Source organism: Peromyscus eremicus, chromosome 14 (assembly GCF_949786415.1).
Source record: "Peromyscus eremicus chromosome 14, PerEre_H2_v1, whole genome shotgun sequence".
Classification (NCBI taxonomy): Eukaryota; Metazoa; Chordata; class Mammalia; order Rodentia; family Cricetidae; genus Peromyscus; species Peromyscus eremicus.
Window position 1 is genome coordinate 78,551,089 of NC_081430.1, and position 16,689 is coordinate 78,567,777.

Genomic DNA, 16,689 nt, shown 5'->3' on the forward strand with positions numbered 1-16,689 from the left:
CTGGGGAGATTATATTAGTTTGAGAGCAGGGACAGTATTTAAATACTTGTTTTTCATTCAGTTATTCATCCATTCCTTTTTTTCAGTGAGCACCTGCTGAGTGCCTACTATGTGCCAGATGTAAGAGAACTCACAGATGAGCAGTACTTTTTTCCCCCCAAAGACAGGGTTTCTCTGTGTAGCCCTGGCTGTCCTGGAACTTGCTATGTGGACCAGGCTTGCCCCCAACTCAGAGATTGGCCTGTCTCTGCCTCCTGAGTGCTGGGACTAAAGGCATGTGCTACTAACACCTGCCAATGAGCAGCACTTAAAAAAATAGCATTGTTTATTTATTTTTTGACAATTTCATATATGTATGCAATATATTTTGATCTTACCCCCCATTCTCCTCCCCCCAGCTCTTCAAAACACCCCCTCCCAACTTTATGTCCTCTTTAAACAAATAATTGACGGAGTCCAATTAGTGCTGCACACATATGTGGGGCCGTCCACTGGAACATGGGTAACCTATGGCTGCACCCTCAAAGAAGAGCAGCCCTCTCTCCCTCAGTAACTGTCATCTGCCCAGAACTCCTCAGCTGTGAGTGGGGCCTCCTGAGACCCTCCCCATCCATTAGCACCTCACTTTAGTAGAAGAACACAAATGTCAGTGTCACGTGATAGGTGCCCAGGCTGACCTAAGAATTCCACACATGGCACAGCACCCTCACCTGCTCTGGAAACAGCTCCATGACCAGGACCTGCAGTTTCTACCTCGTGGGGTGATAGCTCCTGATGGCCTTGTAGCCAAGGACTAAAAGATGCATTTCCCCTCACCCCTGCTGTGCTTGAGAAGTCAGGTGGATAGAAGTGTGGGTAGTCACAGCATTCCCCTGTAGGAGGGAGGAGACAGGAAATAGCATGGTCACTGCCCAGCTGGCTTGCCATGGGGCAAGGTTCTGTGGCCATCTCACACCAGCCGCTCTGCTATAAATCCTTGCCTTGGAGTAGGAGTTTCTTCTTCATGACCCTCCTTAGCCATGCCTATCATGAAGTGAACAAGAAAAGAACCAGGTGGCTACTAGGTGCCTCTCGGGGGGCTGCCCTGCTCTGTGTTTCTTTCCTTTTGCTCATTCTCTTTTTATTTTTTATTTTTTTTATTTTTTTTAATTTTTTTTGGTTTTTCGAGACAGGGTTTCTCTGTGTAGCTTTGCACCTTTCCTGGAACTCACTTGGTAGCCCAGGCTGGCCTCGAACTCACAGAGATCCGCCTGGCTCTGCCTCCCGAGTGCTGGGATTAAAGGCGTGCGCCACCACCGCCCGGCACATTCTCTTTTTAAATTAGTTGCTATGGGGGGTGTGCATGCCACAGCACACATGTAGAGGTTAGAGAGCCAACTCTGTGGAGTTTGTTCTCTGCTTCCATCTTTACCTGTTCCAGGGATCAAACTCAGATTGTCAGCCTTGGTGACAAGTTCCTTTACCCTCTCAGCTATCTTGCTGGCCAAAAGCTTTTCAAAATTATTATGATTATACATGTATATTTGGGTACCGGTGGGCAAGGTACGTGTGCAAATGCATGTACATATGTGTGTGGGAATGCTGGAGCCTAACTCGCTTTGAGACAGGGTCTCTCCCTGTCCTGGAGCTCTCCAATTAGGCTAGACTGTCTGTCCAGTAAGCCCTAGGGATCTTCCTGTCTCCACCTCCTTAGCACTGGGATTGCAAGGGCACACAGCCACACCCAGTTTTTTACATAGGCACGGTGAACTGAACCCAGGTCCTTGTGCTTACAAAGCAAGCCCATTACCAACTGGGCCATCCTCACAGCTCTTTCTATTTCTGTATCCCCAGCCTCTCACAGTACTTGCTGTATTAGTGATACAGCCGTAGGGTACCACTGAGAAATCCAAGGCAGAGGTCTAAATTAGACTGCAGAGCATGGGGGTGGCACCAAGATGACCCTGAATTTGTAGCTTGGCAGACAGAGATGGAAGTGCCTGTCTCTGCTACAGGGAGCACAGAGAAGCATGTGGAGTATGAAGAGAGTGTGTGTGTGTGTGTGGGGGGGACTTATGGAGACGTGATTTTAGAGGCACAGAACTTGAAAAGGCTTGAATGTCTCAAGATCAAAGGTAAAAGCAGGAGTCGGAGGGCCACAAGGAAATGAGTTATGGTCTGGGCTGCCAGACTAGGAGTTAGACAGCAGAAGTTATCTGGATGGCAGCTGGGGGTGGTCTGAGGATAAAGAAAGTGAAGCCCTACAGAGATCATGGTGTTACCACAAGGCACGTCCTTGGTCTCCCTTTACCTGGTTGGTTCAGGGACAACTGATGTTTCAGCCATGTCCCGAGGGACTGCTGGAACAGCAGAGACCTCGGGGTGGGGGGGTGGTGGTGGTGGTGGTGTCTGTGTTCTGTGGCTTCCTTCTTTGCAAACCATCTCTCAGGAAGAGGGTCTCACCCTAGACCCTGGTCCATATGGAGTTGGACCGGGCCACACAGTAGCTCTGGGTTATGTGAGAAGACATTCCTCAAGAACACATTGAGACTAACTTGGTTTTGAGGGCTTGGGAGAGTCCTCTCTAGAGGGCTTTAGCCCAACTGGGCGTTCTTCCAGAACATTCTCTGAGGCCTGAGGAGGCTTTGGGTGAGACATGGGAAGGCAACTGACAAGGAGCAATCTCAGAAGTGTCCTTCCCTCTTCCGGGTACCCGGTGGTGCTCTGGGGACTGGATAAGTGAATGAGTGAATGAATGGGTAGGTTCAGACATTCATAAACGTAAGCCCAGGTGATCCCCAGCCCTGCACCCTTAGGAGGGGTGCAGGTAGGCACATGGCTCCCAGTCAGTGTCGAATGAGCAGGAGGTCAGCATGGGGTCAGGCTCAGAGGTTTCCTAAGCCCACAGAGTGGCCCAAAGTCCTGAATAAATAAGCATGGCTGTTGCCCCCAGGCAGCTTTCAGGATAATGAGGTGATATACACTCCCTTTGGGAGTCTGAAAAACTCTCCCCTCTGCGGTTGTCTTTAATTTTAGCTCCTCAGCCACAAGCTAGCGGCTTCTTTCCATTCCCCTGACGCAGAGCTGGGGGAAGGGAGGGGCCAGCATCAGCACCATCCTTGTCCCAGGTGGGAAGGACACAAGCCACTGCCTTTCCATTCTCACTCTCAGAGCTGAGGGGGGAGGGTTGGATTTTTCTAGAAACTCAGGGCTCAAGCTGGAACACTCCTTTCCCTCTCTCCTTCCTCTTTACCTCCTCTCTTGGCTGAAATGGATTTTGAGCCCACGGGGGCACCTGCTGCTTCTGTTCATTTCCTGGCGTGGGACTGACTCAGAACATTAGAATGTCAGGGCCACAGCTGTGCCACCTCTGTGCGGACACCGTAAGCAGCTGAACCCAGCTTGGGACAAGGCCTGGAGGAAATAAGATTTTTCTCTCTGGATCTGCCCTCGGAACCCTAGTCTCCCCAGCAGGCTCCTAGGACAAGAGGCCACTGGAGAGCGTGGCAGTGCCACAGAGTGGTAGCGCTTAGGAGGAGCTAGCGCCTTCCAGATCTTTCAGCATTTCCTCAAGGGAGGTTGAGGGCAAGCTGTCAAGGGAACATGGATACCTTGATCTGCTGATGAAACACCTGACTGTCACTCTACAGAATAGTCCCCCTTTCTACAGGTTCTGAAGCTATACTGGGGCCACCCTTTTAGAATGAGGCATGTTTGGAAAGATGGCCCCACCCCTCACCACGGGCGAAGGAGAGCTGGCACAGGCCCAGGAGAGCTGGCTCTGCCCCTCGCCCAGTGGCCCAGACCAACCAGCTCAGCTACCACCCAGACCTGTATCCTGGGCCTTGGGTTGGCCCACGCTAACATCTACCCCATCTATGACCTGCTGGAGTGCGTGAAGGGACTGGTCCTGCCGAATGATCCGGCAACAGCAGGACATCTCAGAGGAGTTTCAGTGAGGGTCCAGTGATGATGGTGTGCCAGAGGCCAGACCAATGACTCATTGCAAGGACCATTTTGTGGGTGGGGTTGACTGGACCAAAAGGTTATACTGCATGATACACCACAGCTCCCGATGCCACTAGGATGAATGAAGAGGTGTTAGAAAGATGGCGGAGCAAGGTGGTTTTTGTTTGTTTGTTTGTTTGTTTGTATTTTTGTTTTTAATTAATTGGGAGGGCATGCTGCAGGGGTGAGGGGTGGATACAGAGGGACTGGGAGGTGAACAGAATTGGGGCACATGATGTAAAATTCCCAAAGAATCGATAAAGAATTATGTTTAAAAGGTAGAATGAGGCGTGCAATAGAGTCCTCATTCTTTGGGTCTGTGAGTGGACAATTCTTGCTCCCTTTTCTGCTCCCTCCAGGGCTGTTGGTTGGGCCGATTTAGAGTTGGGATGCAGCCGCAGTTGAGAGTGTCTTAGCCCTCCTGGAAACATCTGGCCTGCAGTTTGGTTCCAATGATGAGATGTCAGGATGCGTGTATCCATCCATTCATCTCGGATGTGTTGTCCCCTGTATCTGGGGACTGTGGCTGCACAGAGTAGGGTGTGGCTAAGGAGTATGAGGCGGGTCCATCAGTGATCCCTCTCTTTCTCTAGCACTTAGGCCAGCGGGCCCAGTGCCTCAGACGTGGGGCCACTGAAGCAGTGAGCCGACGTGGCGGAGAATTCCAGCACTGTATTAACACATTTGGTCCAGCTGGCGTGGGGCATTAGCATGTGATGGCTTGCTTGATGTGAATGGGAACTCTCTGCAGCAGCTTGTCCAAGCCCTAGCTCTTATCCACAGGCAGCCTGTATGTGCCTAACCCAGAGCCAGGCTCAAGTGCATCCTTAGGAGACAGTCCATCTGCAGAGTACCCTCTCTAGTTTCTAGTCTCCTTAAAACACCTCATCCCAGGTGACTGAATTTTCTCTAGGAAATACCCTCTCCACATCCAGCAGAGAGCATTGGCTTTAGAATCAGGGCTGGTTTGGGTGCCAGGGAGATAGTTCAGCTAATAACGTGTCTGCCACACGAAGCTTGAAGACCTTAAATCAGATCCCCCAGAACCTAAGTTAAAAAAAAAAAAAAAGAAAAAGAAAAGAAAAGAAAAAAGAAGCTGGACGTAGTGGTACATGCCTGTAACCTCAGCGCAGGGGAGGCAGAGACAAGTTGAAGCTCACTGGCCAACCTGTATGGCCAAATTGGTTCAGATTTGGTGTCTCAAAACGTACCCAGCATCATCTCTGGCCTCCACACACGTGTATACATGCACAGTAGCAAGTGCACCCCCTCCAAAAAAATAATAACAGCTAATTTGGATCCAGATTTATAATTTACTAGTTCTCTAAGGGGGGCGAGGTAGAGATGAGAGGGCCCCACTGGCACACTCCTGGCATGGACTCACTGTGTCTTTCCCCAGTCACCACCAGTGGAACCCTCCTGCCTGGGCCCTCTCTGATGCTGAGCTCTGTCTCAGGTGACAGGAACACCCTCCAAAGGCTTTGATGAGAAGGCATACCTGTCAGCCAAGCAGCTGAAGCCTGGAGAGGACCCATACAGACAACATGCCTTCAACCAGCTGGAGAGTGACAAACTGAGCCCAGACCGACCCATCCGGGACACCCGCCATTACAGGTAAGGCGTCCGTTGTGTGGACAGGAAGAGAGGGCTGAGAAAAGACCAGTGTGGTTTGGCTTGGTTTTTATTTTATTTGTGTATGCTTTATTGGTTTTTTTTACATTTATTTATTTTATTCATGTCTTTCTCTGTGTGTGAACATGCACATATGCAAATCACGTGTTTTTTACAAATATGGAAGACACCCTCATTCTCTATCTAGTGACTTAGACATTCAGTCGGCCTCACCCTTAGCACTCTCTTGCCCTCTGTGGTTCAATGGGAAGGTCAAGGAAACCCCCAGTTGGAGCCAGAAGAGCTACTGGGTCCCTCAATCAGGCATCCCAGAAAGGATAGCCTGCCAGGGAACTTCAAGAACGTCCAAGGAGGTGAGCTGCACAGCTGAAGAGGAGTCTTCAGCCCTGCCCCCTTTAACAGTGAAAGGCTGTGCACAGCTACCCCATCTCTTCCTTGCTTCCGCCCACCCCCAGCAGCTCCTGCAGATACAGCCCTGTCTTGTTCCTTATTCTTCTGTGGGAGGTGGGCAAGATCCTAGACCAGGGTCAGTGAGGCTTCCCCCAAGTCCCCAGCTCAGTGTGACTGGACCCCGGCAAGGCAGCAACCCTCTTCCGGAGTTCTTCCCATGTTATCCTATCTAGAGTATGTGTTCCACCTCTTTCCACTTCCTGCCATCACCTTCAGAAACATTCTGTTCCTTCCGCAGAGACCCGGTCCCTCGTGCCTGGTCTCATCTACCCTTCAGTTAGCATGGGGTGTTCCTGTATCCTTCTTTCCCCCTTTTCCTTTCCCTGGTGTGTGTGTGTCAGGGGGTGGGGTGCAAGACAAGGTTTTACACTGTAGCACAGGCTGGCCTCGAACTCACTGTATGTACCCCAGGCTAGCCCTGAGCTTGCAACTCTCCCCCTGCCTCAGTTCTCAAGTGCTGAGCAGACATTCATGGCTTCTTTCCTGTGTGTAAGTCCTTTGTCAGCCAGCCTGGGGGCAACTTCCCCTCTCCCCTCTGAGGCGATGATAGTTTCGTGTGCTGCTCTTCAAGGCCTTTGGTGGACAGCCCTCGTCATGGCTAACCTAGTCCTCAGGTCTTTGGGGAATCTATGTCTTGGCCTCATATGTAAACTGAGGGCTTGGCCCGGACCATCTCTGCCCACCTTCCTACTGCACCCCACCTTGACCTCCTCGGTCACTGTTCTCTGATGGCTCAAAGACCGAATGGTGCTGGAGCTATCATATCCAGGGCGGTGGTGGGTTGATGAGGTGCCATGTGCTGTTGCTAGGCCCTCTAGGAGGGCTGAGGTAGATCATGGTGTGTGTGTGTGTGTGTGTGTGTGTGTGTGTGTGTGTGTGTGTGTGTGTTTGTGTGTGTGTGTGTGTGCACGCACGCATACTCCTGCAGAGGGAGCAAAGAAGGCGCTGGCCTGCTAGAGCTAGTATGCTGGTACGAACCCTGCCTTCCCAGGCTACAGCTTCTGCTGGACTCTGCTGCAGGCTAGCTCCTGCTCCTGGCCTCTGTCTAGGGTACTATTGTCAAGGGAAACAAACTACGTAAGACTGACTTGTTAGGACCATGAGAAAACCTCCACAAACATAGACATGGGACAGTCTCTTGGATGACTCCTGGCTCCTGGGAATTGGGTAGCCCTACCCGCCGCCGTGGGAAGTTCAAGTCCGCCTTCCAGAAAAGTGTGGGAGGCTTGCCTCCTTCAAGGAGAGAAAGACGACGTTGTTATCCAGTCCCTCTCCTTAGACATCTGATGGCTAGGGGACAAGCGCAGAGAACTGGGGCCCAGGTCTGTGTTCCGAGGCTAGGCACCAGGAGGAGGTTCCTTTTCGGCTAGTCAAGCTCAAGCCAGGCACTTGGACAGCCTGGCTTCTGGGGGCAGAGAGCACCCCTCCCCCACAGCCCCCTCAAGGAGAGCTACTTTAAAGCTCCCTGGGATTTTTCCCTGAGGTCTCACACTAGCGGGACTCCCTGCCTGTCTAACCCGGCTCCTCTGCAGGGCAGAATATGGGCCTGGGAATTCAGACTGTGAGCAACTGTCAGTGGAGTGAAGGCTGTAATGAAAAAGTAGTCATTGCCAGGGTTGTCTGGAGCGACTGTAATAAAGAACATCGCTTAGGAAAACCAGCGGAGGCGTCTGCCTTCCAGCGGTGTGGGGCCCGGAATGAGGACATTCACAGAAGCCATAGGGAGGAAGGCCGACAGAATGAGGATTTTAAATTCCCCTTCCTGAGGACCGGGAGTCAGGGGGTCCAAAGACAGGGTACTGAAGGTGGGGGAGTCCAGGGCTGCTGAGGCGGGGGCGGAGTGGCAGGAACTGCCCTTGGTGTCTTCTGGGAAGCCGCTATCCTGCAGGCCAGCTGCTGCTGCCGCCTGATGGCTCTTGTTAGTGCTAGAGAGGAGAGGGGAGAGCGGGAGGGAAGTCTCTCTACTCCCACCCTGCAGGCAGAGTGGGAGGAATTGCTGGCCAGATCCTACCAGAGCTGGGAGACAGGAAGGAAAAAAGCATCAGGGGTGTGAGAAGGCAAAAGGAGGGTGGTTTCTCCCCTCCACCACCTTGTACCACTGGCCTGTCCCATCAGCCATATCGCTCTTTGGCTCCTGGCTGTGTCCTGGGGCCTATACGTAAACCTGACCCCTCCCCAAGAGGCAGTGTGTGTGCGCTCTGGTGCTTTAGGTCTTTGGCAAAGAACGCCCCAGACTTGGGACGACCCCTCAATCAGCCGCTTCCTTCCTGGACCCCCTGGGCTAAGCTGCATGTGGGTGCTGGGCCCATGTGTCCCGGGGCACAGCAAAGTGGATAGAGAAAAGGTAGCCGAGCTGCCTAAACCTAACCCCACAGCGCGTCCCTGACTCCCTGTCTCTTCCCAGCTGCCCCTCTTTGTCCTATTCTTCGGACCTGCCACCCACCAGTGTCATCATCACCTTCCACAATGAGGCTCGCTCCACACTCCTGCGCACCGTGAAGAGGTGAGACCCTCACCCCCACAGGCCGTCATCTCCGTGGCTCTGCCCCGTGAGGTCTTAGGTGGCCTGTGGAGTTTCTGACTAGACAGGACCTTGTTGCTAGGGATGGTGTCCAGGCAGCGGGGGAACCAGTGAACACTGGGAGGGTAAGACTAGTCCTTCTGAGATGCTAGGCCTGGTGAATGTTCTGGAAGACCCGGGAAGGCCACAGCAGGCAAACCCAAGGTCAAATGAGGGAAGACCTGCAGCAGTCTCTTGAGTGGAGGGAGGCAGCGATGGACAGGAGGCCTTAGAAAGGTGGGTGTCAACACAGCAGGTGCCTGTTACAGAATCAGAGAGACATGCCCCTTCTGCCCTCATCTAAGCTTGGGCCAGTGGGCAAGTTTAACCTGCACCTGTCCCACTTCCCAAGGAGTGCCCAGTGGCATTTCTTGGTTTGGATAGCCTTTCCCCGAAAAAGACAGACACCCCTCCCAACCTCGGGGGCCAGCAGGAGCCTCCACGGTGGGAGAAGCTCTTCCAGGGATGTGTAAGAGAGGCTGACTCCACTGTCCTGTTCCCACTGCTGCTCCAGTGTTCTGAACCGAACTCCTGCAAGCTTGATCCAGGAGATCATTCTGGTGGATGACTTCAGTTCAGACCGTAAGTATTCATCTCCCGGTGCTGTGCCCCTCCACGCCCCCCACCCTATCCGTTCCCCGAAACGCTGAGATGAGCTCTCTGCGGCCACCCTGGTCCTTGCACACTGACCTCTGTCAAGAAGGGAATCTTCGGTCTTTTCTAGGACGCTTCCCCATCCTGGCCCCCAACAAAGGGAAAGAATGGCACTGTTTAGATGATACACTCATGATATGATATTAAAACAAGCAAACAAACAAACAAACTGAAACGAGGGGGCTGAGGAGAGGCCTCCGTAGATAAAGCGCTTGATGAACAGCATGAGAACCTGAATTTAGATATGCAGCACCCACGTATAAAAAGCCAAGCGCCAGAGTGTGCATCTGCCACCCGGTGCTCAGAGGAATGAGATAGGTGGGTGGCGGGTGCCTCACTGGCCAGGCAGTCTACTAAACTGTGAGCTCCAAGTGCAATGTGAGAAGCTGTCTCAGAAAATAAGGTCAAGAGGTCAGGAACAAAGAGGAAGACACCTGAGGTTGACCTCTGGCCTCCATGCCTGCACACACGGGCAAGCGCACTTGCACAGATACATACACACAGATACATACACACAGAGACAGACACAGACACAGACACAGACACACACACACCCCTGGAACAATATCCACAGACACAGACACACCCCTGGAACAATATCCACAGCATCCTTCATAGTTACAACTTCCATAGAAAGAAGAGTCCCTTTAAATATGGCAGGTGCTCTCTGGGTTCCTAGGCACTGGTATTCCTCACTTGGCCCAGGAGTCGGGGGGGGGGGGGGGAGGGCTACCCTTCAGCTGTGATAGCCAGTATGATCTGATGCCCATATCTAAATGAGCTTGTTTTACCCCCCTTTGCCCTCAGCTGAAGACTGCTTGCTTCTGACTAGGATCCCCAAGGTCAAGTGCCTTCGAAATGACAGGCGGGAAGGTGAGTGCTGGATCTGGGTTCCTGCCCTGGATCTGTGTCATGGTGATCTTCTCACCTCCCCACGCCCATTGGGCACTGCGTTATCCTAAATGCTGTCTGTCTGCCTTGGTTGTCTCTTCTGAGAAATGGGACAGTGCTGGCACTTTTCTGCCTTCTAAGGTTGCTATAAGGCTGAACAAGAGGCTAGTGGTAGAAGGCTCTGAGAAAACCAAAGGGAAGGAGAAAGGCATGACCAATCAATCAAAGGGTGTTTCAGAGCATCCGTGATAGCGCAGTGTAGTGTCCAGCCATCTGGGGGGCACGAGAAGTCCCAAGCACGGTTCCTGTGCTAGGAATGTTTAGTATGTGCCCAGGGGATCAGAATGACCCTCACCACAGGCAGGTCATGCTTCTGTGAAAAGTGTGAAGATGGAGGAGAGGGAGTGGGTTGAGCAGGAAGGACGGCTGTAGAGGAGCGGGCCTCAGTGTGGGGAGGAGTAGCAGGCACCTCATGAGGCAGGTGACGGAGAGCAAGGGAGGACGTGGCAGAAGGCAGGAGCTGACAGGTACAAGGTGCTCTCAGCCCTTCTTCGCTGGAGGACTGTGGCAGGCATCGGCTTGGCTGACATTCTCCAACTTAGTCGTGACAGCCATTGTTCCCGTTCTGCCTGCGGAACGGAGGTGTTGTGATTTGCCAAAGGTAGTGAATAGAGGAGCCAGGATTCCGGCCTGGGAGACATCCTCAAAGGCCCGTCTTTTAGTCCCTCTCTGTACTCTTCCTTCCTGTGAGAACCCAGGCCCAGTCAACAGGGGCAGTAGACGGTGGGTTGAGATGAAAGCAGACCTTGATAAGCCAGAAGAACACTCTTAGAATTGATACGGCAGGGAGCCAGAGTGAGAGAAATAAATATGTGCTAGATATTATATAAGAAAGGCCGTTTAAGCCTGGAAGCCATAAGGATATTGGTGAGTGAAGTCTTGAAGAGAAATGCCTCTCCAGCCACTAAAATAGGGACTATCAGGGCTTGGGAATAAGTTGTCCTGGGGTTTTGCCAACAGTGAATGAAAATTTACCGGCAGATGCTTTCCCCATACCTTTAAGTAGAAAGGTGGGACTCAGGCCCTTTGGACTGATGGGCAGTTGGTTAGTTAGAGTTGGCAGAGTGATGAGCAAAGGTGTGGTCAGGGAAGTCTCTCCAGAAAGTGACCTCTCTCCAGAGGTTTCAGCATGAGGCCCTCCCCTTCCCACAGCTCCCAGGACATGGGCAGTTGCTCTGACCAGGGCAGAACCAGCTGGGCCTCTGCTATCCTGACAGACAGCCGCGCCATTCCCCCACCCCCCCACCCCCCACCCCCCCCACCCCCCACCCCCCCACCCCCCACCCCCCCCTCCCCCCCCACGCCCCGGCCCTCGGCCGAAGGGCCAACAGCAAAGCCAGTTAGTGAAGCCATCAGGACAGGAGAGAGAAAAACCCAAGGCACGTAGGTTCTCTGGTACCAGGCACTCTCCTTGTTCTGCTGTGACAGGCTGGGTTATGGTGGTTTTTAATCTTATAGGTAAGAAGCTGAGGCTTAGGGGTGGTGATGTAGCTCAGTGGAGGGTGCTTATCTAGCATGTACAAGAGCTGTGTTTGATCCCCAGGACTGAAGAAAGAAAAGAGAGGAAGAAGGGGCGAGGAAGGAGGGATGGAGGAGGAGGGAGGGGAGGAGGGAGGAGGGGAGGGGAGGGGGGGAGGAATGGAGAGGGGAGGGGAGGGGGAGTGATGGAGGGGGAAGGGGAAGGGGAGAGGGGGAGGGAGGGAAGGAAACAGAGGCTCAGACAGGTTAAACAACATACTCAAAGTGCGTGAAGGGCTGGCACACAGACGCAAGTCAAGATTCTCTCCCCGTCACATCTGGTTGAGTTCCCGGAGGGAACCACGAAGGGTCTCAAGGGGATAGATTTTGTCACCCGGTCTGTCAGTAGCAGACTCCAGTCCCACTCACTCAGCTTGACTGCCCATCTGTATCTAGAGTGTCAAGGGCACTTGGGGAATGACCCTGGGTGACCATGACGGTGAGGGAGACAAGGACGGGGGTGGGGGGGAGAAATGGAAGCATGAAGAAGAGGCCAGCCACTGTAGCTCAGCACCTCAGCCCCTGAAGCAGGGAGGGTCCTGGGACTTCGGGGGACACTGGTAGGCTACTGGCTCAGCCCTTTCCTTTCCTCTCGCAGGACTGATCCGCTCCCGGGTTCGCGGGGCAGATGTGGCAGGAGCCACGGTTCTTACCTTTCTCGATAGTCACTGTGAGGTGAACGTGGAGTGGTTGCAGCCAATGCTGCAGCGAGTGATGGAGGTGAGTGGCCTGTCTGTGGGAGCTGGACCCCTTCAGGAGATGCCCTCGGCGCTCCCGGCCCTCACGAGCTGAGGAGTTAGGCCGGCATTGTGGGAGGCCTCAGGGTCTGCTTTCCCCGAGAGACCCCACCCCACCCAGCTGTCTCACCCGAGAGTGGGGACACTTGTCATATTTGTCCCCACTGCGGGTGTGAGAGTCACATTGAGTGGAAGTTTGGTGAGCCAAGACGCTCAGACTGTGATGGATGGGTGCCGCTCGCTCGTCTCCCCAGAAAGACAGGGTCCAGGAGGGGGAGTTTGTGGTCAGGCTGAAGAGCCAAATGGAAACAGGACAGACTGGAGTTCAAGAAAGAGGAAGAGGGAGCAGGAGGCCCCTGCCATGTGTCTGCTGTTCATAGGATGGGATGGCAGAAAAGGACGAGGCAGTCACAACTCAACCATAAGAAGGCACATAGCCCCAGCAGGGTGTGGTGATGTGTGTCTATAATCCCAACACTTGGGAAGCTGAGGCAGGAGGATCGTGAGTCCAGACTAACCTGGGCTAAATAGTGAGAGGAAGAAGGGAGGAAGAGGGAAAGGAGGAGGAAGGGGAGACAAAACAGCCTGGTTTTTAAAACAAGCAAAGGATTTGAGAAAGCACTTGTTTAAAGAAGATTTGCATCTCACACCCATAAAAAGTGCTCATCAGTCCACCATTCGGGAAGTGCAACCCTTAGCCCCACCGTGAGAGTGCTGCACACCTACAAGAATGGCCGTAGTCAAACAGACAGTAGCAAGTGCTGGCAGGATGTGCGTTCATAGGAGCCCTCCCGCAGTGCTGGTGGGAGTGTAACATAATGCAAGAACTTTAGAGGACAGCCTGGCAAGTTCCCAAAAGCTTGTAGAACTACCCATGTGACCCAGAAGTTCCCCTGCTCGAATAAACCCTGGAGGAAAAAAAATAAGAATTATGACCACACAAAGACTATACATGTGTTCATTGCTAAAATAGCCAAAAGGCTGTGGTATATCCATATAGTAGAATATTATGCAGCCAGGAAAACAAATAAAGTACTGATATGTATTACAATGTATATTATCTTTGAAAACCTGTGAGATGAAAGAAAGATAGTCAAGAAGGCCATATATTATATGATGCCATCTGTAGAACAGGTCTAAAGTCAGAAAATTCATAGAAATAGAAAGTAGGTTAGTTTCTGTGTGTGTGTGTGTGTGTGTGTGTGTGTGTGTGTGTGAGAGAGAGAGAGAGAGAGAGAGAGAGAGAGAGAGAGAGAGAGAGAGAGAGAGAGAAAGTGTTCTAGAATAAGGTGGTGATGATTAGTCTACTCTGTGAACATAGAGGTCCTCTGAATTGTACTTCTAAATATGATATATCAATTTTGTAGTACATTAATTCTATCTAGTTCCCTGGGGAGCTCAGAAAAGCTCCAGGCAACCTCCCTGGTCAGCCACTACCCAGGCTTTGAATACCTGAGCCATGTGTGAATTGAGGGACTTCCAATTATGCACAGAGGGTCTTGGGAGCCAGTGAGTAAAGCTACTTGTCCCCAAACCTGAGGACCTGAGTTCGATTCCTGGGACCCACGTGGTAGATGAAGAGAACTGACTCCAAGTTTTTGGCCTCCACATGCATGATATGCATGCTCGTGCACACGTGAATGAATAGGTGGGTGGGTAGGTAGGGCAGTTAGACAGATAAAAGTATATGTGAAGAGAATTTTTTAATTAATTTATTTTTATTTTATCAATATTGATTGGTGTTTTGCCTGCATGTATGTCCGTGTGAGGGTGTCAGATCCTCTAGAATTGGAGTTACAGATAGTTGTAAACTGCCATGTGGGTATTGGGAATTGAACCCTGGACCTGTGGAAGAGCAGCCAATGCTCTTAACCACAGAGTCTCCAGACTCTGTAAGAGAATTTTTTTTTCCCACCCACCTCTGCTCTCACTGGCTATTTCTTGCTTCTCCTCTGGAGAACTCTCTCTTTTTTCTTTTCTTTTCCTTTTTTGTTTTTTGTTTGTTTGTTTGTTTTTGTTGTTGTTGTTGTTGTTGTTGTTGTTTTGAGACAGGGTTTCTCTATATAGTTTTGGTGCCTGTCCTGGAGCTCGCTCTGTAGACCAGGCTGGCCTCGAACTCACAGAGATCCGCCTGCCTCTGCCTCCCGAGTGCTGGGATTAAAGGCGTGCACCACCACCACCCGGCAGAAAACTCTCATCCAGGGCTATATAGTATCTTCTTTCCTAGCTCCCGTGTGGTCGCTCCTGTCCATCTCTCATCATCAGCTTTTAAGGTGGTTTTAACCTTTAGAGTGTAAGAGAATGTTTTGAAGAGTGGCTTTGTTATTGTTATCCCGCTGGGTAGCCCAGGCTGGCCTTGAACACACCATCCTTCTGCCACAGCCTTCTGAGTGCTGGAGTAAACAAGTGTGTATCATCACATCTGGGTCAGATAAGGGGGAATTGGAATTGAAAGCGGGGGGGGGGGGGGGGGGGGGGGGCGGGCCTCTAATCTGTGCCCCTCAGTGGAGTGTTAAAAGAGTCTACCAAGTGGGATTAGGTTTTCCCTGGGGTGTACAACATGATTTACCCCGACTCAAGAAATCAGGGAGGCTTGTGTTATACAGGGACCATAAGGTCCCTGGCCTTAAGCTGTCGGTGCCTATTTGGGGAGCCTCAACTCCAGAAGGTAGAGAGGTGAACAACAGGAAACAGGAGGGCCCACACTGTGGCAGAAGAGCCAGCACAGACAGTGGCTGAGTGGCTGTCCCATCTAGACCATGATGGTGAGGGCATCCCAGCGGGTGACACCCCAGCAGGGCTCAAAATGACACAAGAGGAAGAGACTGGGTCAGTGGTGCTGTGCCTGGAACTGGGTGTGTGGTGATCTCGTCCAGCCCCTAGGGTCTTCCAGGAGCCTGGGGAGGCTGTGGCACCCCGTGTTCCAGAGGTTCCCTCTTCGGAGCAGGCAGCTGGGCCTCTGTGCAGACGTCCCTGATCTCACACCTTCTCACCCTCCCCTCCTAGGACCACACCCGTGTGGTGAGCCCTATCATTGATGTCATCAGCCTGGACAATTTCGCCTACCTCGCAGCATCTGCGGATCTTCGAGGAGGTGGGTCCTGCTCCTCCGAGAGGGCGCCTAGGCTTGAAAAGGGGCAGGCGAAAGCAGGCAAAAGCCCCGGTTCAAGGGCTCTCCTGAGTCTCACCCTGCCCATCCTTCCCTCCGAAGAGGAGGGACAAGGAGAGCCCTGGGTTGGAAGTGCCTCACACGGGCAGAGGTGGGGCTAGCTGGTCATCCTTCATTCCCTCCCCTCACCATGGGCGCATCCCTCCCCTGTACTGCTGGTGCAGAGAGCTTGGCCAAAAGCCCAGGGGAGGCTTCTGGAGAGCAGACGTTGTCTGGACAGGAAGAACAAGAGCCTGTGGCCTCGCCTGAGTTCTTAACACACATCCCACAGGCGGTCCCGGCAGCTACTCACCACATTTATTAGTGAGCCTTGAAGCAGCTGGTCAGATTTGCTACGGGCTGTTAAGTACATAAACCCCACAGGAGTCGGCAGGATTTTAGTGTGGACAAATGTAAACTATCTCATGGGTGTTTTGTATTGATTGCATGCTGAAATGTTTTAGATGGACGGTCTTAAGACTGTTTTATTCAAATTAACCTCATGTTGTTTTTTTTCCCCATGTAACTCCCGGACTGGTTTTTAAAATATTAGTTAATTCATTTATTTATATTTTATGTGGACTATGTGCATGCAATGTCCACAGAAGCCACTGGAGTTACAGGTGGTTGTGAGCCACCATGCGCACTGCTGGGAGTGGAGCCTGGGTCCTCTGAAGAACCTGAGATGCTCCTAACTGCTGAGCCATCCCCTCTAGCCCAGTGGTTCTCAACCTGTGGGTCACAACCCCTCTGGGGTCGCATATCAGATATTTACACTATGATTTGTAACAGTAGTAGCAAAATTACAGTTATAAAGTAGCAATGAAAAATAATTTTGTGGTTGGGGTCACCACAACGTAAGGAACTGTATTAAAGTGCCACAGTATTGGGAAGGTTGAGAACCGCTGCTCTAGACTATTTTACATGGCGTATGTGGCTGGAGTTGGTGGCTTACTTGCTTTGTCATCCTTTTGGACAAGTATGGACCCTGGCATTGGGCTGCCCAATCCAGATGACTGTTGCCACATGTGGCTCTTTAAATTAATTAAAAT

The 16,689-nt window shown here is 52.0% G+C and overlaps 1 protein-coding gene across 1 annotated transcript in view; it reads left to right on the plus strand.

Moving 5' to 3' along the window:
- Galnt16 (polypeptide N-acetylgalactosaminyltransferase 16) overlaps positions 1-16,689 on the plus strand; it is an 86,295-nt gene that overhangs the window by 47,228 nt on the left and 22,378 nt on the right. The window contains exons 2-7 of the mRNA XM_059279610.1: positions 5,444-5,601; positions 8,474-8,572; positions 9,144-9,211; positions 10,091-10,156; positions 12,351-12,472; positions 15,496-15,583. Coding sequence (XP_059135593.1) covers positions 5,444-5,601; positions 8,474-8,572; positions 9,144-9,211; positions 10,091-10,156; positions 12,351-12,472; positions 15,496-15,583 — 601 coding nt within the window. The remainder of the gene's footprint in view (positions 1-5,443; positions 5,602-8,473; positions 8,573-9,143; positions 9,212-10,090; positions 10,157-12,350; positions 12,473-15,495; positions 15,584-16,689) is intronic.